This window comes from Dendronephthya gigantea, unplaced genomic scaffold (genome assembly GCF_004324835.1).
Source record: "Dendronephthya gigantea isolate DGI-Jeju-01 unplaced genomic scaffold, DenGig_1.0 000068F, whole genome shotgun sequence".
NCBI lineage: Eukaryota > Metazoa > Cnidaria > Anthozoa > Malacalcyonacea > Nephtheidae > Dendronephthya > Dendronephthya gigantea.
Window position 1 is genome coordinate 124,945 of NW_021163078.1, and position 22,542 is coordinate 147,486.

The 22,542-nt window shown below is 36.7% G+C and overlaps 3 protein-coding genes across 3 annotated transcripts; 1 reads left to right on the forward strand and 2 right to left on the reverse strand.

Moving 5' to 3' along the window:
• Window positions 1–29: 29 nt before the first annotated feature.
• On the forward strand, window positions 30–1,335 carry LOC114531052 (uncharacterized protein KIAA1958-like; the record flags this gene model as incomplete). Its single annotated transcript, XM_028552695.1, is given in 3 exon segments — window positions 30–200; window positions 203–976; window positions 1,327–1,335. Coding segments are annotated over 3 exon segments (954 nt in total), but the record flags the coding sequence as incomplete, so codon positions are not given.
• Window positions 655–11,338, reverse strand: LOC114531122 (creatinase-like). The gene is made up of 7 exons (XM_028552770.1): window positions 11,229–11,338; window positions 10,014–10,154; window positions 9,556–9,754; window positions 8,104–8,201; window positions 6,611–6,920; window positions 5,983–6,097; window positions 655–3,080 (listed from the first exon to the last, which is right to left on the reverse strand). Exons 1-7 carry the CDS (start codon window positions 11,232–11,234, stop codon window positions 2,633–2,635), a joined length of 1,317 nt encoding a protein of 438 aa, XP_028408571.1. The 5' UTR covers window positions 11,235–11,338; the 3' UTR covers window positions 655–2,632.
• A 924-nt stretch (window positions 11,339–12,262) lies between these two features.
• Window positions 12,263–19,308, reverse strand: LOC114531125 (forkhead box protein R2-like). Its single transcript, XM_028552774.1, has 4 exons — window positions 18,668–19,308; window positions 18,534–18,576; window positions 15,513–15,699; window positions 12,263–14,200 (listed from the first exon to the last, which is right to left on the reverse strand). The coding sequence occupies exons 1-4, from the start codon at window positions 19,234–19,236 to the stop codon at window positions 13,809–13,811; spliced, it is 1,191 nt and encodes a 396-aa protein (XP_028408575.1). The 5' UTR covers window positions 19,237–19,308; the 3' UTR covers window positions 12,263–13,808.
• Between the last annotated feature and the right edge of the window lie 3,234 nt (window positions 19,309–22,542).

Consider the following 22,542-nt stretch of genomic DNA (forward strand, 5'->3'; position numbering starts at 1 on the left):
GCCAGTAAAAGCTGTTTATTTTTTGAAAAACTGAACAAATATGGCGAGGTTCGCTTCTGTTTCTACAAGCGACATTCAAAAGCTTTTGGGACGACAAAGATGCAAATAATACTAAGAAAGCAACAAAGCACGCTTTGAACATATTTACAACATATTTAAAAGAGAAGAAATTGAATGAACCTTACGAGAAAGACACTTTAGCTGAACTGAAGTTTTGAAATTATTCTATATCGAAGCTCGAAAAGAAGACGGCACAGCATACAGCAAAAGCACCCTGAATTGCTTGAGATTTGGTTTAAATAGACACTTTCTATCCACTCGGAACATAAACATCATAAATGATCCAGCATTTTACGAAGCCAACAAAGTTTTTAGCGCAAAATGTGTCGAGCTTAAACGAGAAGGTCTTGCCAAAGTCGAACATAAACAACCGATATGTCAAGAGGACTTTCAAAAGCTGTATTCATGTGGTATATTTGACATAGAGCATCCTGTAACACTTCAAAACAAAGTCTTCTTTGAAGTAATGCTATACTTTGGCCGTCGTGGGAGACAAAATCTTCGTCAGCTAAAGAAAACTGACTTCTCGGTGATTACTGATGCAAACGGGAATAAATATGTCCGAAAAACAACCGACGAACTGACAAAAAACCGACGAGAGAATGACGACGGTTTGGACGGAGGTATTATGCTTGAAAACTCTGGTCCGCACTGTCCTGTAGCTTCCTTCGAGTTGTATACCCAACATTTGAACCCATTAAACGAATATCTGTTTCAACGACCCAAGAAAAACATTGACGACTCTCAACCCGTATGGTATGACAACATGGTGGTGGGGGAACGTTCTCTTGGAGACAAAATGAAAAGAATCTCGCAGGAAGCGAATCTGCCCAAAACATATACAAATCACTCAATCAGAGCAACGGCAGTTACAGTGCTTGATAGATCTGGCTTCGAGGCTAGGCACATCATGTCGGTAAGTGGGCATAAAAACGAAAGCAGTATTCGAAGTTATTGTAAAACAGACATATCCACGAAGAGACAAATGTCAACATCATTGTCATCAGAATGCGTAGGGGCTAATAATGAGTTACCTGGCCGGAGTAACCATCAGTCATCTCCTATATTCAGCCTTTCGCAAGAAGAGTTTATAATGCAAAACACCCACACGGAAAACAAAAAAACTTTTAACTTTCAAAATTGTTCCTTTAACTTTTTTCAGTAAAAACATCAGTTGCAGCCATGAGGCCATGAGTCATGACACTTTTTTGAAGAATTTTTTTCTGATGAAATATAATTTAGAGAAGGACGTTATTCGTTATTTAGTTAAAGTGACGATTGTGTGTTACTTTAGTAACCGTAATAATTTTTACTGACGCATATTCAGTCAATTAAAATGTTATTGTAATTTTGAAATAAAGATAATTCGTTCCAGAGCATCTTGTCAACCTCTACTTCTTTACTACCATTTAATCAGGTGAATAATAAAATAATTATTAAATTCGGTTTTCGCGTGATATTGAGAACTATTAGGGCCTCGGTTGGCGCAATATCACGCTCAACCTCATCCAATAATTATTAAATAGCAGTGAACTCTCGAAATACATGTCGATTCTTATTAGCCTGTAATTAATAGGTATAATTGGTATAATTCAATTACTCTTTCCATACAACCAGCCATAGGAGCTTATGTATTCATGTCAAATAATGCTTATTCTTATCAACTATAATTAGTCTGTACAGTATTATTTACTTCACTGCGTAGCATGCTCTTTATCAATTCAATTGGAAGCTACTTAAAATTGCAGGGTTAAAACGTTTGCGCTTTAATAGCAAACAAAGTAGTCGGATTAGTTGGGAATAACCGAGTTGATTGAAGAATCAGTTTGGAATTACTGGGTAATTGAGACAACACCTTCTTCGTGTAAATTCGCTTCACGAACGATCGCAATTATAGAAGCGAATTTCACGTCATCTCAATCGCAATCTCAAATCGCAATCTTTCCAAGTAGAACTGACACTGCCTGGGTTTCGTTGAGTCGTTTATAAACACTGAATGACTTACTCAAAACCATTATTAGCACTGCAGCTGCTTAAAAACATCTTGTTTGATACTCTAGATATGCACTTTGAGAAGAAAGCATTTTAACTTCAAAATTCAAAAAAAAAATCTAACAATTATTCAATCTTTTCTTGATAAACAATCGATGGTGAATCTCATCATAACAATCAAGTGAAGTACTTGGTGTAATACGATTTTTGCTGCGATTTTCTTCTTTTGGTAGATGTGAAAGAGATAAAAAGAAAACTTTATCCAACTTATTCTATGGATGTAGAAGACCCTGAGGGTGAGGCTAAATTTGCCAAACAACTCAAATTGTAAGTAATAAACTTTAATTAATTGATAACTGACATGCGCTCTCCACCATAGTTTTTGCAGACTTTTCCGTTTTTCTCAATTGGTTATTTGCGATATACATGGTCTATCATAGGCAGCCCCATTATGCGTGGTAGTTTGAACGCAAGAATTTTTTCGGCAATTTTTCAGCATGGTGTAAGAATAATATTAGAAGTTCAAATCACGCTTAAATTATCACGCATATTTGGATTGCCTATGGGTCTATTGTAATATTTAATTTTTAACAACGTTGTGTTCAGGACCGAACGGGAATTTCGTAATATTTTCCGTGCTATCCTCCTTGATCACCAAGATATCATGCTCTCTGTACGCCCCGGCCCCTGGCTCCCCCTCTGGTATTGTTATATGCGGCTCCATCGAGATGACCATATTGGGCTGTAACACTGTCTCGACATGCTCGCGAAGTTCCAAACCAGCTTCGCGACCGTAGTAATGGTTAATCACTCCAAACGAATGACCGTAGCCAAAAATTCGGTATCCGAGAAGTCCATGTTTCCGATAGATTTCGTTTAGTTCGTGAGCGATGTCACAACATTTTACCCCAGGCTTAATTAATTCTATCCCCCGGCGATGAACCATACAGTTGATTTCCCACAGTTCCATGTGGCGATCGCTTGGCACGTGATCACAAAATAGGGTTCGTTCCAGAGCAACATAGTGCCTATGAAAAAGAATAAATTGACAAGTTTAGTACCGTACTGATACCAAACATTTGTCTGAAAGGGGTCTTGTACTAAAAATCACGATTTATTCTGTTTTAAAAATTTCAAGGGATACAAATGATTTCAATGTCTCCCTGATGGATCCGCTGAATATTTTTTCTCAAGAAAACATATAAAGAACGCAGGATCTAAAATTAAACGAAAACTTTTGCATGATTTGCAAATGTTGAAAACGCTGCATCTGCCTCAGAGTTCGCCTTTTCCTTAACCCATAAATTATTTCAGGAATTGACTTACACTTTCCAACTAAAGTAATTAAGCTCCACAGTACGGAAAAGCCGTGGATTACTCCAGCTTTAAAACAGTATATAGTCGAGAGACAGAGAGCTTTCTACTCGGGAGACCAGCAGCTCTGGCGCCATTATCGATGGAAAGTAAGAAATGAAATATTAGTGTGTAAGCGTTCATACTATGCTAATAAAGTAGAGAACCCTAAATCTAGTAATCCAAGTAAATGGTGGAACTTCCCTTAAGAAGAAACCATCAACCAACGCCATAAATAGTGCTTAAAGACGGTGTGACTCTTTCTGGCAAACATCTGGCCCAGTTGTTGAATGACCATTTTGTTAGTGTCAGTTCTGACCTTCCACAGCTGGACCTTTCCTTTTTGCCAGCGTATCTCCTAACTTCCAGTCCTGTACCTACCATCGCACCTGAAGAGTTTGTGAAAAACTGCTATATAAGGGTTAGCACCTCTAAATCACACAGTCCTGACGGTATCCCTAACCGTATTCTCAAGCTGTTTGCATATGAACTGCTAGATCCTGTTTCCACCATTTTTAATACATCTTTATCTACTGGAGAGGTGCCTTTGATCTACAAAGATACTAATATTACATCGATTCCCAAGACCCAGATTGCAAGCTGTGAATTCGAGCTCCGTCCGATCTCACAGCAAATTTATCAAACATCCTTGAAGATTTCGTCGTTAATTGAATGTTGGATGATATTAAACATAAAATCGACCTGCAGCAATTTGGATGCTTAAAGGGAACATCAACGACTTTCTGCCTTGGTCAACAATTGGCTTAAAACGTTGGGCACTCTGTCTCGTTTTCTTAGGATTTGTTTTGTGGATTTCAGCAAAGCCTTTGATGGCATTAACCACAAAGTTTTCGTTAGAAAATTGCTTTGGCTTGCATGGGGTCAAGAGTCACTGGTTCTATGGATTCGCGACTTTCTAATCGTCGCCAGTCTGTGAATATCGATGGTTTTAGTTCTGATTGGGCTTTTGTAAATGGAGGGGTCCCTCAGGGAACAAAGCTGGGAATTGTCCTATTCTTAATATTGATAAATGACTTGGAGTTAAAGTCACTTAATACAAAATTTAAATCATTGGAAATTCGTCGATGATGTCACAATTTCAGAGTTCCTGACGATTAATGAGATTTCAACTCTTCTATCTGAGGTACGATCTGCCGGACCAAACAGTTTGCATCGTCGGATTCTCTATCCCGGAGTCGGACTTCCGGGGTTGAATGTTGCGGGCTATATAAGAATATTGGTCAAAAATCGACGTTTAGAGCAGAAGTTGCGGGAAAACTCCTTGTACTGCTTCCACCAAACAATATTTCTTTTCCTTACATTCGGACTTGAAATCTACATGTTTTGGCACGTATTTTGATGTGAATTTCGGACCGATGGCAATGAACTGCAGGTTATTTGCATATATTGTTCTCGTCATGAATAATGCAGTCTCTGCTGTTGGTGATGTGAACACACTCAGAATGGAGGCATTTACGTACGAGATAAGCAAGCAAGAGAACAACCTCGTACCCTGGGTCTTTTTTGGGTACGAGGTTGGCAAGCGAATTTCATATTTTTACCTTGTATTCTTTAATTACTGTATACATACCACAGTGTTGTGTATATTTTGACAAATTTGATAGCCTGATAAATGCTGTCTAAATATATTCTGTAAATAGCGTCAGGAATGCCATACAGGCTACACTGCTGCAGTACACATTAATTACTCGGTTTTGTTTTGTTTTTGTTTTTTTATTTTTCCTCGTCGCAAGCGTGTAATGGCGCGAAATATACTAGTATTTGAAATGTGTATGTGACCATATTTATCTACGTCCCAGTCTTGTCTCGGAACAAATAAACCGTTCTTTTCATGCTGTTCGATTACGTTTAGATTGAATTGGGGTAAGAATATATTTAATACATGTAGATTCTGGTCCTATTTTAATAATATTGCTGCTATTTCGCCGTTTAACAAGATGTGGTCGTGTATGGGCGTAGTTTGCACAGGATGAAGATTTAATATAACTGCATTAGCGCGAATTCCAAAGGCAAACTGTAGGACAAAGCAAATGTATCATGTGGTTTATTTGCATTTTTGAACAATTGAACTTCTATACTTTTTAAAGTACGATGTGCTTCTGAATTTCGCAATCGAACATTTAGGTTCGCAAGGCATCTAAATGAATATGAATTTATGAACTGTATTGTTTATGTTCAGAAGCTTTATATTAAAGACTGACACGTACGCCGGAGTTACAGAACAGGCGTCTTGTTATCCTTTAAAATGGTTACGAAGTACGAACACGTTTATTTTTTTGATGAACCTCTTTAATCTTAACCTCGTAGAGGCTATTGTCTTTCGCCTCCTGTTTAAATGATTTTTTCCACATCGAACCGCAAATTCGTCGACAAAACGTAAAGGTTTGCATAATGACGGATAATGTGCGCTTTGGCCTGGACACCATATTGTTTTTACAAGGCGCGCATTTTGTAACAGAAAAAACTGGACACTAGTTTGAGCAAGAGTGGGAAAGAGTGGGGAAGAGTTTGATTTTCTGCTTCTGAACACAAGGTAAATGATAGTTAAAAACATACCCTTGAACGATAGGAAAACAGTTCATGCTAAGAATGTCCCCTTTTTGAAGTTGGCGGCTTGTCACTGGATTATGGGCACCATCTGTGTTAATGCCAGATTGAAACCAAACCCATGCTGAAATAGTAGTCAGAAAACCATGTCATGTTTCTGTACAATTCTAAATTGATATTAGTCATAACAAAAAAGTGCGGGTAAAAGATATTATAGAATAAACACAAATACATAGGGCTCTCAAACCACATTCTTTGACCGCTGGGAATGGAACTGAGACAAACATGCTATCGCATGCACGCATCAAAGCTCAAATTTGCTTCGTTTTGCCTTCAGACGGGCAAGTTTGACTAATTCGATCACTAATTTTCGTTTTAGAAATATTTTATTATTTTTGTGGTTAGTAACAAAAGGTATGAGGTATCATTGGGAAACTAAATATCTGCTCTTTCATACTGCATAAGGATTAAATCATTAAATTTTATCACATCATACTGTAAAGCCTGTCAATTTTTATTTCGTTTTTCATATGCTGTACGCATATGAATGACTCGATGTATTTTTTAACATACCACTCTTTTTTATAGCCCTTCAATTTTAAGATTATTAATCTGGTTCTACTTATACGACACTTACTGTCCCGCAGTTCTTGATGTGGATAAGTCCTTGCAATCTCTCTAACCATGGCATCAGTCCCCGCAAGGGCCACCTCGTGTTCTCGTACACCCTCTGTTATCACATTTTTAATGGCTTCACCACCTAGGTCAGCAATTCTTGCACCTTGCTTAATTAATTCAATTTCTTCGTTAGATTTGATCATGCGCATGCGCATTGTAGATTCACCAACATCTGTAAATTTTGCGTTCGGCAAAGCTTCAGAAAATTTTGTATACTCGTCGATAGGCACGACGTCAAATTCGAGGCCAACATGTTTTGCATCACCTAACTGAACATATCAAAATAATTAGTTTAAACTTTAGAACAGTCCATTGAACGGAAACAGTCCACTGACTCCGTTCTAAGGGGCTGTTTACATGAGCCCGGTATTGGTATTGGTATTGGGGTATTTGAGGCATTGAAATAAGTTTTCATGACACCAAAAAAGCACATGCTATTGTTGTGGTGATTATACGACTGCCAGGCATGTTATCTGCTCATTTTAATACCTCAAAATCATCTCACGCTTCGTTGAATCTCGGGTAACCGGGCTCATGTAAACAGCCCCTAAGGCCGATTCTCCACTGGCACTGGCGATAATTTTCGCGCGAAGGGACATTTTAACTTTCATTCAGAGCTGTCCTCTGCAAACATCTGGACATGTTGAATTGCTCAAATACAAAAGAATGAAGTATTAAACACCGGGACGCGATCCGCTAACGCGACGCGATTTTTACGAATTTTTGAGTTTCAAATGATTATGTTATTCAAATGTTTCTTGATTATGTTATTGTATTCTTGATCATTCGTTGAGGATAGCAAATTTTGACGTTTCCTGGGCCCCATAGCTTTCAAAATTTCCTTCCAGAATTGAATTTATTTGCTTCAAAAAGCTGAAAATTCGCGTTGCTTTGGCGAATCGCGTCCGGTGTATGTGGGCCTTAAGGATATTCTTTTCATATGTTAATGACAGCTCACTGCACAATATGAGACCATATGTAATCTGGACATAGACACTAAAGCCGATGGTTCATTTCAGACAATGTGTGATCCACTCCACAAACGTGTTTTATCTCAACGGCGTTATAATACAGCTATTTGATTAAGCTAAAACATTTAATTATAACAACATGTGGCAATCATATTTGTGAGGGTAATAGGTCAATCCTGTTTTTACCAACTTCGGGTTTTTCTGCCTTTATACAGAAAGTTGATTGAAAATAATTGAATTGCAACATTTTATCCCGGTCTCAAAAGTTGAATGTTACCCCCATGCATATTTTGCAACATGCGATGAATAGTAAAGAATACATCCTGTCTGTCCTTCGCGAGCAGCCCCAAGAAAGAAATTAGCATTTGCGCCCTTGTGGAGTATTTCTCAAACTGAGGTAAAGCAGCTAAAGCAGTTCACTGGGGTAAAGTTCTGAGTGTTCAGCATTAGTGATAATCAAATCTATTACTATAAGGCAAACCTCTTGTTTTACTGCATGAAAGAAATTGTCCTTGTGCCAGTCTGTGTAAACGATATTTTCTCCAAACGTCCGTCGCCATGGTTGACCGTAATCAATACCTGTAGCAATGAAAATATTTAAGACATATGTTATGAAATTAACCACGTTCAGAGCGTACGGGGCGGGGGAAAGTGTCCCCTTAAAAAGCCATTTGATTCTAGAAAAGTTGGGCAAATATTTATCGAATTATACCAGAGTTTAGGGCCGTAGGCGTCGCCAGAAACTTAATTGGAGGGTTGAATATTATTCATATATTCGTCTTATGACTTTTGCCCGACTGATTTCTTTGTACGCTTGTCCCTGTTCCTGTTATACGTAAGCATTAATATATGAGTATATAACTCCACCCCCCAATTAAGCGCTCTAGCTACGGCACTGCAAAAATCAGTAAGGCAATTTGTGCTAAAATAGGCCGAGGCTGCATGGTTTAATTAGTATCATTATCATCAATGCGAAGATACTTCGCCGGTGCGCACATATTGAATTTAAAAAGATATAGTGATATTGGCCTTAATTGGTGTCTCTGTGTGCATGGCCAGTGTCGGTTCTTAAGACATTGAAGTTCCAAGCAAATTGGAAAAATTCTTGAGTATTTATATAGATAAATGGACCTGTGTGATACATTTCAAAACGCGATTGCAAAACAGTGTTATTTACAATAGTGTTGTATCATATTTCTGTTTATGGTTTGCTGGAATATATCGCATAGCATACACCATATCATTGCCATCGTCTTCTTTTACTGAAAAAACAAAGTTATTTTACGTTTCCTAGCAAAGTTTTCTTTCATCGGCATTCACTAACAATTTTACAAGTATATTGAAATTGAGTAAGACCAATGTGAACACCTATATAGCCCTCTTACATATATATCGCTAGACTGTGTAATGTGTGCATATAATGCCTAGATTTGTTACTCACTTAAATTCGTTTGAAGATATTTACTGATATATGGATATATGGTTCATTCACACTGTAGTAATTCAGTATCGCTGTCAGACGGGCTTTTAGACTAATTCGAATTTTCTAACAAATCGGCATAAATTTTCAAACCCTTTACCAGGCATTCCTTGAATATTTGTTAGTTAGAAGAATTAACTTCCATTTCAAAACAAAATGATTTGGTTCTTGGTCTCAAGCTCGAAAATTTGAAGTGGGCAACACACATGCTATATATATTGCCATAGGTAAGCTTTGAGAATAGAGATATCGGTACTCGTTATGACGTCACATGCAGCAAACATGGCGGGTATAAAAGTTGGCATCTGATACCGGGGTTTAAGGACAAAATTAGTCAACTTAAGGTACCAAAGTCATATATACATCAAAATGTTAATAAAAGACTGAATATTTTTAGGCTAACAAAAATAAGGTCGAAAATTTCGTTGCAGTAGCACTTTTTGTAGTACTCACATGCAGAGACGCTAATTGCTTTCTCTGGTGTAACGATGTAGGCATAATTCCTCCCAAACTTGCAGTACAGAAAATCGCTAAAGTAGTAAACGTTGTGGTACGATGTAAATACACATGCGTCTAGACCAGCCGTCTCCATGTGCTGACGTATCATGTCCTGGCGACGGGTCATCTCTTGCGGCGAATAAGTCGGTTGAACCTACATAAAAAGTAAAGAATATAATGCAGATGTTAGTTTATGCGAAAAAATGTTAACTATTTGTGAAGACAAAACTCGTATCAAATGACGGATTTCACGATTTGTACGACCCGTGTCTTCTCGACATTATGACATGTGTAAAACAAGGCTAGTGTTTAGAATTGAGGGGGTGCTAGGAAGAGAAGCCCACCCCAGGAACCTTCGAAGTGTGCAAGTGGTAAGCGGAAAGATATGAATGGCGATGCCGAGTACCACTAACCTTTTCTCCATTTTCGATTTTCATTGTTCGTGGTTGATCGGATAGTGGAGTTTGCATACTAAAACATCTTGACGACATTGACATCGAAGGACGTACTCGAATAAATGCTTGAAGGCTTCTGGACACAATAGCAGCACGCATCTGTTTCCAATTTCGAGAAGACTAGCTTAGCGATTATACATACTGTGCTGTGTATGTGTATTTTATTATTATTATATACACTTTTTCAATTTCTTATAGCCCTTTTGTTGCAATAAAGAGATTAAACACAAATAAATTATGCAAACTAACTATGAATACTAACAAACTGTTACCGCGGTTTTACGATAATTCTTTTTGTTGCCCGTGTTTACACACAGACGAAGTAGAAGACGAACTATCTTTCGCTTTCCAAAGTTCGTCTAGATGATCAGTCTCTTGTATAAATCGGGCCATTTAGAAAAAACGACGGTTAATAGTCAGAACAACGCTGAAATTCCAGCACAGTCAACAGGGCTGCATTCATTCCAAAGGTCAACATTAGAGACCTTTAGCTTGACGTTTACGGAAAATACCAAACTGCTAATAAACTGTGTGTTATAACTCCACTATCTTAAAGTGTGCAGCTACTGCAGCAAGACTTGAAACAAATATTAATGATAATATGGCAGCGATTTTATACGCGACGTCATCGTTTTCAAATTTATCCGGCAATTCCCGCACAGCCGTCTACACGTATCCACTCAGCTGTCGTCTTCAAATTCTTCCACTCTGGAGAGCGTTTTCAGATTCTTCCATTTTTAGTGGGCGAAAACCCCGGATATGTGTGAATGGTACGCGTAACCATAAAAATATTATTGCGTTTTCAAATTCTTCCGGCATCGTATCGACGGCCGCTTTCTTTGAAGTGGTCGACTGCATACTCACAGCCGTTCAAGCATTAAATCTTATACGGCGAGTTAGACATAAACGGCAAAGCTGAATTTGTTGCTTCGCTAAAAACATATCACATCAGAAAAAGTCTATAGCTTTCTTACATTACTGCTGAACATCACGAGTTTTATGAACGTTTGTGGTTTAGCGAAATTGTTGCATATTTAAGATAGTGGAGTTAAGATACCAAATTTATTACCAGTTTGGCGTTTGCCGTAAACGTCGTAAACGTAAAGCTATAGCTTAATATAATCATCACCTTGGCAGTTTCCAGCAACCTATTGCGACTCGAGAATAACTCACCTTCATTGACTATTCCTAGTTCTTTTCGAATTTGTGTCTTATCTGTGGTTGCAAACCATGCGACAGAGCGTTGCGACTTGATTTGAAGTCAATGATATTACGCAACAATGTTTTAGCCTGGTTGGCTGGTTATCATATTTCGGTGCAATCTCGAAACCAGAGCCCGCGATCCATCGGGGGAATGGCTCTTTCCTTAGGCCTCTTATACGTGCCTTATACACGCGGCGAGGCGGGAACTGAGAGGCCTAAAACAAAATGTTTTGTATTTTGGCTAAAATGGGACGTTTATACGATCTACCACGCGGTTATAACTGTAGTTCGACGTCGCTAGTCAAATATTTGCTTGAAATAAGGGAAATTAATTATGCTGCCAGGATTTCGAAATATTCATACAAAAATAACGTCAGATCGAGCACGCAGGGCAGCATAGAAAATTTTAATGAACTCGGAAGAAACTTATATAAAAAATTTATGGTTTCACTCTAAAGCAAAAAAAAACGTTGTCAAAAGCTTAAATCGCGTACCCTGTGCTAATTTCTGGGGTTTGGAGCTAGAAAACCCTTGCATACTCCCCCTAGAAAAATGCCATTCCCTTCGTTTTTTCGGTTGAGATTTTTCACAATATTCGATATAATTCAATTGATCTGAGTATAAAAATTCAACCAATCAGAAGCCAGATCCTCGACAAAACTGAATTTATGACTTCGGCACTGGAAAACGTTAACTGGGATTATTTCTTATGCTGACTGAACACTTTATTCCTCACTTAAGTATTAGTTGGAAGCACTGTTGGAAGAACGAGGATAAATTGACTCCAGTCGCAAGATACCCGTTTTAGTTAGTCACTGCTGTGGTTACTGATAGTTTTGTCGAGGCGCCTCATGACGTTGTGATATTTGCAAATGTAAAGTTTTGAGTTATTTTGATACAGCCCGAATCAGAACGCAGATTCCGGGATACCAAAATTCGCCCTCGCGATTCAGGCTTACTTGTTTGTAAACTCACTCAGGTTGAAGAATTATTAGTTTATTATGGTAAAGACAAATTAAAATATTATAGCTAAAGTAAATAGATAGAGTATTTACATTTTTACAAATAGTTAAAACAATATATTACTACGAAGAGACAAATACGTCTTTGTTAAAAGCATGAATATTTACAACACTTAATTTGCGATATCGAATTTTAGTTCACCAATGAACATTCTATCTTGTACACTATATTACGTTAATTAGAACTGGCAAAGGTATTTGAATGCATAAGGTGGCAGAACTTTGAATTATTTCGTTCCCTATAAAACAGACCATTACCCACAAATGACCCTTTTTACGGATACGAAATCGTATTTCAGAGCACACTGATTGATTGAGAATAAGTTAGCAACTGGGCACGAAACCAAGAGGAAACAGCGTCGTGTGTGGTAAACGAGAGGTTAAACACCAGAAAGCCCTGGAATCGAGGTAGCATGCGGTCAAACATGATTAATCAATAGGATCTATTCGTAATTATTCAGAGATAGAAAACGTTCATAGATTGACGATTTCCAACTAGCCCACAATGAAATGAATAATTTCTTAACCTTAAAATCAAACTTAGACAACCGAATCGACATTATGTAAAAGCACTGTGTTTGGATTTAGTACAAAAATACTTTGAAATCTGCGGGAATATTGCACTGAATATTTCCAAGTTGTTTTCACAGGTGAAAGTATCACTCCTGTTTGTCCTGTGCATGTACGATTGTGGTAAACAAACTGACAAAACGAATTTCCGTAGTTGCCTTTGTCACAAGTCCCACCTGACGGATGATGACGCTTTGATCCACGGTTCATCCCCGTTTTAGAAACAAGGTCACCAGAAATAAACTCGGTAATGTAGAAAATTTCTCTTGTTAGTAGGAGCTGAGGCTAATTGCAGGTAAAAATCCAATTTCAATATTGTTAATATTAAAATTAATGCAATTTTAACGAGACAATTAAACGTTTGAATGCCAACATAATATTGAGCATTAGTAATATTATCTCAAATTTGCATTCATTTACGAACTCTCAAACAGTTTCGGAAAAGGAACAAGAAAGAAACCAGAGAAAAAAGTATGGATAAATACGAAATGGATTTCTTTTCGCTACTATTTTCAGACCCCAACTGCTCAGCATCTGATCATTAGATCAATCTAAATTGTATATATTATGTATTGTTACGAGAACATAAAAATGTTTTGGACATTTTGAAACTGATGGTGCCCGCATACTTTTCATGATTACTCTTAACTACGTAAATTAAAGTAGAATAGGGCTCGCCGCAATAAATAATGCTTTTTCTTTTCGAAATGAATAACATGCTTGCCAATTCAAAATTCATTTGAAAGTTTATTTTATTTTGAATCGGAAAGTCAAAAATACTAGGATCCAATATAGTATTCGCAATTTTTGAATAAATAAATTTCACTTTAGTTATTACGTTACTTCATGATTGAGGCCAATTCTTTCTTTATTCTGAAAAGACCACCAACCCACTTTTATGTTCCCATTGAATAAATTAAAAAGTCCTAAAATAACATACGCTAGCACTCTATAGTTCCTAGTATCCTACAGTTTGTGGGTATATATTACTATTATTATAAGTATATACATTACCTACAGGTGACATATGGTTTTCAAATTCGTTACCATAATAATGAGCGGACGAGTCTACTTCTACAGTCGTGCTAACTTCGTTAGGGTAAGCTGTGTTGGTAGGACCAGTAGGTATCGAGGTGACAAAATTGGGGTCGACATACTTCAGACTATCGGGCGACGATGACGACATAATATCGTCCCAGAATGCTTCTGAGTGAATCTCTTCTATGATAATTCCGTTTCCAAATAGATCCTTTGCAGCATCGGTTGCGGCGAATTGCTCGTTGTTATCCTTTGGTGGTGGCTTGGCACAATATTTGCTATCCATATCGTCGTTTGATATGTGAAATTCATCTGTAAGAAAAGCATGATTTAGTCAGGGACCGTATGCGGCATGTTGTATCTAAACTTAAATTCCTACGGGAAATTGATATACGAATTTCATCCAGGGCGCGAAATAACGGCCGGTCAACGGACAACGTCCGGCCAAGATGAGCATTTGTCCGGCCAAACTTTCTTGTGACCGGTCATTTTGACCGCCCATTTAATCGAAATTAATTTTCCGACAAGGGAGATTACTTAGTAATATTCCTTCATCTTCGTTTTTTCATCATTCTTAATAGAATTTACACCACAGTTCGATATCACATCGAAAATCTCGAACATTGTATGCTCTTATAAATATATATCTTAATCGCTCAATAACACGCCATTTTGAACTTTAGTAACAGTACGTCATGTTATCTGAACATTTTCGCTACCATGGAGGTTACCATCGCGAGAAGCTACTTTTGTTAGCTTACATTACCTCAGTCTATGAGTACACATATGAGAGCTAACAATAAAGAACTTTCTATTAGCTTTGACACGCGTCGTCATGCAGACATTACGATGCTACTAACAAGAATTTCGTTTTAATCTCGCACCACTTAACTTTACTCTTTCGCAATTTGCAGTTACGGCTTACCGTAAACCTGTTCGCTCATTTTTTTTCTTTTATACTTAGGCTAGTCAAAAAGCCACCCAAAAACTTTGTAGGTTTAGCTTTAGCAAAAAAGTTTGTCCGTCTAGAAATGCATGATGTCCGAGCAAAAATTGGTTTGCCCTGTCATCTTGACCGGTCCTTTCCTGTCGTTATTTCGCGCCCTGTTCATCCAGCCGACGGTGAAGTGGTTAATTATTAATGGTGAATAAACCAAGTCCAAGTGTTACAAAGTACAAACTACCAACTTTGGAATTTTAAATTTTTGGCATGTGTGCTGGTGAGCTATATTACATATTGGTAGGTCAATAGGGATTTCTAATTTCAAAAAGGTATATAATGCTAGGGGATGTTGCATTTAATAGCATTCTCAGTAACAAAATGATAAGAGCCTTAAAAAATAGTTAATATTTACCATATGGCACAAGTGACAGACATGAGAAAAAAATATCATGAAGTTTATACTGTCATTTGTGGAGACAACCCTTGGTGCCATTGTTTGCCCAATAGGGAAAATATCAAATCATATTCTCTGAAAAATTGCATTAGAACCATTGATAGGCTAACATTTAGTTGTGAATTCAGTTGTGAATCTAACTTGCACTTTGCTTGCAACTTCACTTACTTCAGTCACAATATGTTTGGAGCGGTTCTATCACAATCAGTCGTAGATTGAGTTTTTACCTGGCCTGGCCATGCTAGCTTTGATGGAATCAGCATGTTTCTTTTTCCATTTCTTAATTTCCTTAAACATCTGTTCTTTCTTTTCTGGCTTTAGAGTCCACAGGCATCCCTTCCTTTGAGAAGTGCCCTGGGGACGATCAAGTTTGCAAAAGGCTTTGTTTAGAGATAAGTTGTGGCGCACAGAGTTCTATGAAAATAATAACAGATTAAAATCAATAAAAAATATGAAATCTTATCTGAAAATATTCTGTATGTTAAAATGCACATTTTAAGTCAATGATGTCCTACTTATCACTCAGGCTGTATATAATGTTAAAACCAGAATAACTGATGTATATAATTACTGCATGTTGACCAGTTCACATCTGAAGAGACTGAGTTAATACTGAAAAACTTACATGAGCAGGAAAAACTTATACAAAGAAATGCAATGTTCACATGACACAGATTGACGAATGCACTTACAGCCAACAACCAGGCAAAGAAAATAGATTGAGATAAGAGGATATTTTTAAGGTATTATTTAATTAGTCGGACCAAAGGAGTACCAGACAGAATGTCTGAAAAAACAAGACAAAGATTACTTAGGGAATGATTTGTCAAGATAATGGATCTGATAATGATCTGATCTGGAATAGTTATTGCAAGAAAATGATATACTTTGTGTTTTAAATAATGACAAGAACAATTCTTTTTTATGTTAATTGCAAAACTTTCACCTTACATTAATAGACTCATCTTACTATCCAAGAAAAGGGAAAAGATTTACCAATTACTTTGATAATAGTCCATAACCCTATAGCCAATAATAATAATTACTGGCCAGTTTATAGAAACAATCATCAGGCAAATGATTACTATTCATTCAAGAGTAATCATTCGCCTGATGATCTTTCTTGTGAAACGTAAAAACAAAGTGTAGCAAACTATACATACATATACATATATATATATATATATATATATATATTTATATATATATATATATATATATATATATAGAGTTAAATTGTAGAAATTTATGTTTAAGATGTCTGTTTCTTAGCTAATTATTCTCCTGTATATATAATATAGGAATGTTCATATAAAGTGTTCATTACTGTCTTGGCACTCGCAACTAACAACACAACAATTGCTAATCCAGATGCCAAGAGAATGCCCTTATATGACTTGGCAGAGAAACCACTGTCAATTTTACCAAGGCTATAAAGCCAACTAAAAGACGCTCAAGTAATTAAATCAAACCAATAGTGAATATGTTATAGCTCTAGGCGTATAAGAGAAAACATTATCTCCCAGCACAATGCTGTTACAGGTGATAGAACCATGTAGTTTCTTTTCCTTTTCAATCTATTTTAATCCTAAACTTCAGTTTTAAAGTCATTGCCAGACAAAAACCAATCTAGTATTGGCAAACATTTATTTTAATTTCCTTTAAAAAATTAAAATTTGCTTTGGCTCTTCCAGATGAGCAACAAATGCAATTCAAAAATTAACTCCTTTGTTATGTCACAAAGAAAAGGAAACAGAAATATGAAAATGCAAAAAAGGCAACTACAGGTTCCCACCTGCCACATATTATTCAGAAAGCCTACATGTTTCTGAATAACAGCCAAACTATTTCGTACTTATTTTAAACAACTGAACTTTCGAAAAATCTTAGGCAGAGGGCAGAACTTCGTTAGTCTTCATAACTCTTTATTAGTGAAAGCACTTTATTTTTTGTCAAAAAGCAAAAGGTTTAAGTATTCTTTCTTCATTCACAACAGATTTAAATTATTCATTAACCGTCTTCACCTGTTGCGCTACTGAAATAAAGGAACTCCAAAAAACGGCTGAATCATGCTGAATTCTCCCTTTTCAAAGTCAAGCCCCAACTTAAATCATCGCTGTTATCATTTTCGTCGAAAATTGCGAGTATTTTTACAGTAACGCTTAAAAATTCAAGTCTAATTATTGACGAGCGGGTGTGGTTTATCATTAAAATATTCGGCTATTGTTCAAGTTTGAATTCTTTTGACGAAAAATATAGAAAGTTTGATGAAACAATTTATGTTCTTTCGTGCTTCGAGAACGCGGAATAAGCGAGTGTTTACTTTGCTACACAAAGGTCCATGAAAATTTGGCAGGTCCACATCTATTTAAAAGCGAAAGTCAAGCCATTTTCATTAAAAATCTTCCCAAATATAGATAGCCTTCAGTAAAACCGGTTAAGTACAGAATATATAACATAAAATAGGTTCCGGTTCAACAACATTTTGATTTTATAGAATGGGCAAATGTTGCGATTATGTGCATTAAAACAAATTCATTCGGCATGATTGAATTGAATGTTATCAGCGTGTGAGAATACTGCAATTGAATAAGGACGAATATATTTAGGTCATAATACTTTAAAAGCCCGACCTATTTCTGGTATAAAGGTCCTCGGCACTTGCTTTACTAATGACTTGCCGACAAAATACAAGTGCTTTCTTTTAATAGCGCTGAAAGAACCTGAAACTTTTATATGGCGGGAATTTCAACACAGTCAATGGCTGCCAAAAGCACTGGAGTAGAACGTTGAACCCACGCATATTCTGACAATGATTTAGCCATATCATTGTGAATACAGAATATAAAATTGTGGGAGTAAATGCTCGAATGAATATCCTACACAAATAGATTTGTATAGCGAAACTACTTCAGTTCTACGCATTAATTTAAAAATTATATTTCAAATACCGAATGTTCGTTCGGAAGCCATCACATAAAGGGCAAATGTCAACAACGGGTAGAATCAAATTTCAAATGGGATTCTACCTCGAAAACTTTGCTTTATGCAGAAGTATTTGATTTCAGAGATTATTTCATGTTTTTAAGATCGACGGAAGCCAGAAGAATTGTGCTTATAAACTAATAACACCCACAATAATTTTAGAACAAATTATTTGGCTCATTTAACCTACATTTGGCAAAGTGACAATATAAAATTGTGTAAAAAATTTCCGACTGTCTTGAAATATAAATTTATGCCCTTACCTTCCATCCGTCAGGTGCTGTTTTAAAATAAGGGAAATTCGATCTAAAACAAGTAAAGAAACCATAAATAAGCGAACAATGTATTGATGACTAAAGTTTGACAAAAATACCATAATATATAATGGCCAACTCACTGCATAAATTTGTATATTTCGCTGACAGGCAATGTTCCAGCATCGCTATCTTGCAAAGCCATAGCTATAAGACAGGAGTAACTAAATACAGGCTTAGGATAAGTCTTTTCTTTGTGATTTTTGTCATCTTTGGCTGATATCGGGATGTTTGTTGATTTCTTTGGCTTGTCCATAACTCGCCTTTGGGCTGCATGTTGTGGATGAATAGATTGAACTTGTACTGAATTCTGACTTGCCCATCCGTTCATATTTTGCACAGGCATTGCCGTATTGGGGTCGACCATAACACTGTCATGCAATTGCTGATTTACGGCTGTATTTTGATCCACAGGAATGGCCACATTCATATTTTGCAACCACTGCAGGTTGGTGAGATCCGCTGGTAAAGTGCCGTGAAATTTATCCGACTTCAGTTGCTGATGGAAGACTGCATCTGTATACTGACTGGGCTCAAAAGAAGGATCGTTGTAATTAATATCTAAGTCTTTAATGTCACAATCTACTAAATCGTGAATCGATATATCGCCGCCATGTTGGAAAGGGTGAGAGTATCCATTGTAGATATCCATTTTAGTCCTTCTTGTCAAAGCCTGCCTTCCTTCGAGTATTCACGTTTTTAAAAATATCCCACGAACTATGAATCAGTTTCCCCGTAATTATCCAACTTGAATTAAATATTCGTCGCTGATTGGTCGTCGTAATCGCAAGCTGTGAGCCTATTGGATAACGTCCAAAACAAGTTGTCAAGGTTATCTCCATAAAAGGTCATGTTACTACTTTTTGCCCTTAGCTCATCTCTGCGGTTTGAGCGATGTGATTAAATAGAACTATGTACGATTGTTCGTCACTTTCTAAATCCCCAAAACGGCCAAAAGTACAAGGCATTCGATATTTAATTCTAGGCAAAAATATACGTATTTTAGTTCTCATTGAATAATAATATCCCCGCCGATTCTCTTAGGGGGGATTTAGTGTCTATAATTTTCTTTGTCCACTATGCAAATGTATATCAATATTTCATACAATAACCGAAACATTAGCCCCACCCAGTATATGTATTTGCATAAGAATTGCTAGCTATTGAGCCGTATTTGGCTCTATGCCTAAATGAAAGACACCCGGTTATGCAGGTGTCTTTAGGTCCATATCAATTTATCTTCGAAAACTTTACAAGCGATTTCCGTTTAAATTTGAAATATGATTAATACCAACTATATATAGATAATATTTCATATCTAAATGTGAGGAAAACGCTCGTGCTTACAATGTTAGAGACGGGAGACCCAGCCACTTTTATTTTTTTTTTTCAAAACTCCAAATCATAATAATATTAATAGTGGGTTTTCCCTGAGCGCTGTGGACGGAGCCCTACGAAAAGTACATATCAGTCAATTCGGCATTGTACGAAATTGACAATTGTGTTCGAGCATACAGCATTATTCGTATAGTTTTCTTTTACTTTTCTATGTTAGCGAAGCGATAATTTCAACTTTTGGAATATAAAAACCTCATAAATTAATATTTCACAAAAGGATTTTCAATTTATACACATCAAATTATGCCGGATAAAGTATTCAAGAGACAGTCTTGACGTTCTACACAGGAACGAAGAAAGCGTCTATAACTTTGTAGCAAAGGAAGAAAATTGATATTGTTTTAGGCGAGGCGGTATTTCAAAGGAGAGAAAAAAGTCATTACCAGTTTAAAACTCATAACATGCAACAGGTTGTCGGCAGCCTGGCAGCTGGAAATAGCACAAAAGGCTTACTTATTTGCAGCATAAAATAAATACATTTTGCGTTTCGCTGTTGCAAACCATTGAAAAAAAAACTGCGATTAAACCACCAAAAATCGATATCGGTACATTTACGTTAGGATAAGAAAACACTGTTTTGCAGAGAAGTTTTTATGTTTGAAGTCAATTCAGGGCAGGTGACCTTTGAAAATATGAATTACAAATTTCTGTAAAACAAACTAAATATAATTGTGAAACGAATAGTCGACTGTTTTCTGACGATTAGACTAATTGATTCTCTTTCCTCTAAGGGACCCCGACAGCTTAGGCAGAAAAAGAAATTTAAATTTCTCATAGCTGACTCTTCAACAGCCAATACTTATAATGTTCCTAGGGGCTAGGTCTAGGGTGCTATTAAACTGCCTCTACCATTATTGGATCAGTAATGAATTTGAAACCGAATGAGAGAGTATTACCAGAGGCAGCCCAATGGCGAATGGTTTTATTTGAAATAAAAGTGCACTAAAACATTGAAAATTAGAACAAAGCTATCCGTATTTTGATTAAATTGAAACGTATCATTTATTCATGCTAACTAAAATCCTGTGTATTACGCAACGGGCGACTCGCGTGCCTGACAGTGTTCAGGCAATGTAGGCATTATATAGTATAATATATATGCCTACATTGCCTGAGCTTCAGACACCCCTGCTTTGTGGTTTGATTAAAGTGCCTATATCATGGTTGAAGATTTTAAATACATCAAAAGTTTAAGGTATTTTAAAAAACTTTGCAATTTTGTTATTGAAAAAAATTGGATTTAGTGGCCTTTAATCCCAGAACTCAAATAAGACTGGAACGCTCACTCTCTGACTTTCCCTCATTAATAGGTGAAGCCAAGATGGCGGACCATGTAGCCTTTTTTGTAGGTATGATCCAGGCCTCTGCCGCGGAAATTTCAAAGGGGAAATCATAATTGACCGTAACGAAAAAGATTGCGGCATGTACATTTTACCAGAACGCATTGCGGGAATTAAGAATGATTGACTGAAAAAAAGATAGCAAGAAAAACACCTAATGACGTGAAATTTTAACACAGCGAAGAAAATAACTTCCTGTTTTATGCCTGTCCTTTACAAGACGTCAGTTCGCTTTTTTAAACGATTTCCGACCACAATGCATTTTGGTAAAATGCACATCCGCCATCTTTTTTGTTATGGTCAATTGCCGCCATTTTACCTATAAAATCTCCGCGTGGAAGCCTGGATCATACATACAAGATTGGCTTCAAACTTCCTACAAAGTGAGAGTTCCGACCTTTTTTTCAGTTCACTGGAAATTCTCAATTGACATGACGTCCGATAACTTTTAAGTCCCAGCCTCGTACCCAGATGCTTTAATAGTCAATATATAACGTTGCATTCAACTATTGTATAAAGAGAAAAACTGAAAAAAGGCGAGCGCGCGGGGATGCTTGGGGTGCTTTTGTTTAGCTAACTTTGTCAAAACCACCCAAAGCACCCTCGCCTTTTTCAGCTGACTTCGATACGATAACTGAATGCAGCGTTATAATTTTCTATCCAGCGCCGGGTACGAGGCTGTTAAAGCCCAATAAATCCATCAAGATCATCCATCATAATTATATATTCAATCCATCATAATTATTTATTCAATTTTAATTTTATATGTATTCAAGTCACGTGATTAAAAAATCCAGGCCATCGTGTATTAGAGGTGATCCAAGCTATTAGTTTCAAAAATCTGTGATCAAAAAAGACCTAACAGAAAACGAGAAAAGCGTTATCATCAAAGAAATAGCTGAGGGTGACACCCAAATAATAACACCCAAAGCTATAGCTGAAAAAATAAGTCGCTATGTTGTGACCGTAAAAGATTTTTGCAAAATCCTTCTGAAGGCTGCTTTCCACTTACGCATTTTTTATACGCACGTACACGTACGGAAAATTTTAAATGCTTTTAAATTTTATTATTTAACATCTAGGTCAACTAATGCATACTAAAATATGCTTTCCACTATCGCGTTTTTTGCACGTACGTACACGCACGTAAAAGTTTAAAAACAGTGGAAAGCAGCCTAAGTGGAAAACAGCCTTAGGAAAAAATCTCGATTGTATCGTGG

Coding starts and splice junctions, on each gene's coding strand:
- LOC114531125 (XM_028552774.1), bottom strand. CDS start 19,236: ATGGATATCTACAATGGATACTCTCACCCTTTCCAACATGGCGGCGAT. Junction 18,577..18,667: donor GAAATATACAAATTTATGCA/GTGAGTTGGCCA, acceptor TACTTGTTTTAG/ATCGAATTTCCCTTATTTTA. Junction 15,700..18,533: donor CAGCACCTGACGGATGGAAG/GTAAGGGCATAA, acceptor TTATTTTCATAG/AACTCTGTGCGCCACAACTT.
- LOC114531122 (XM_028552770.1), bottom strand. Junction 8,202..9,555: donor AGCAATTAGCGTCTCTGCAT/GTGAGTACTACA, acceptor TCATTGCTACAG/GTATTGATTACGGTCAACCA. Junction 3,081..5,982: donor TGTTTTCCTATCGTTCAAGG/GTATGTTTTTAA, acceptor TCTTTTTCATAG/GCACTATGTTGCTCTGGAAC.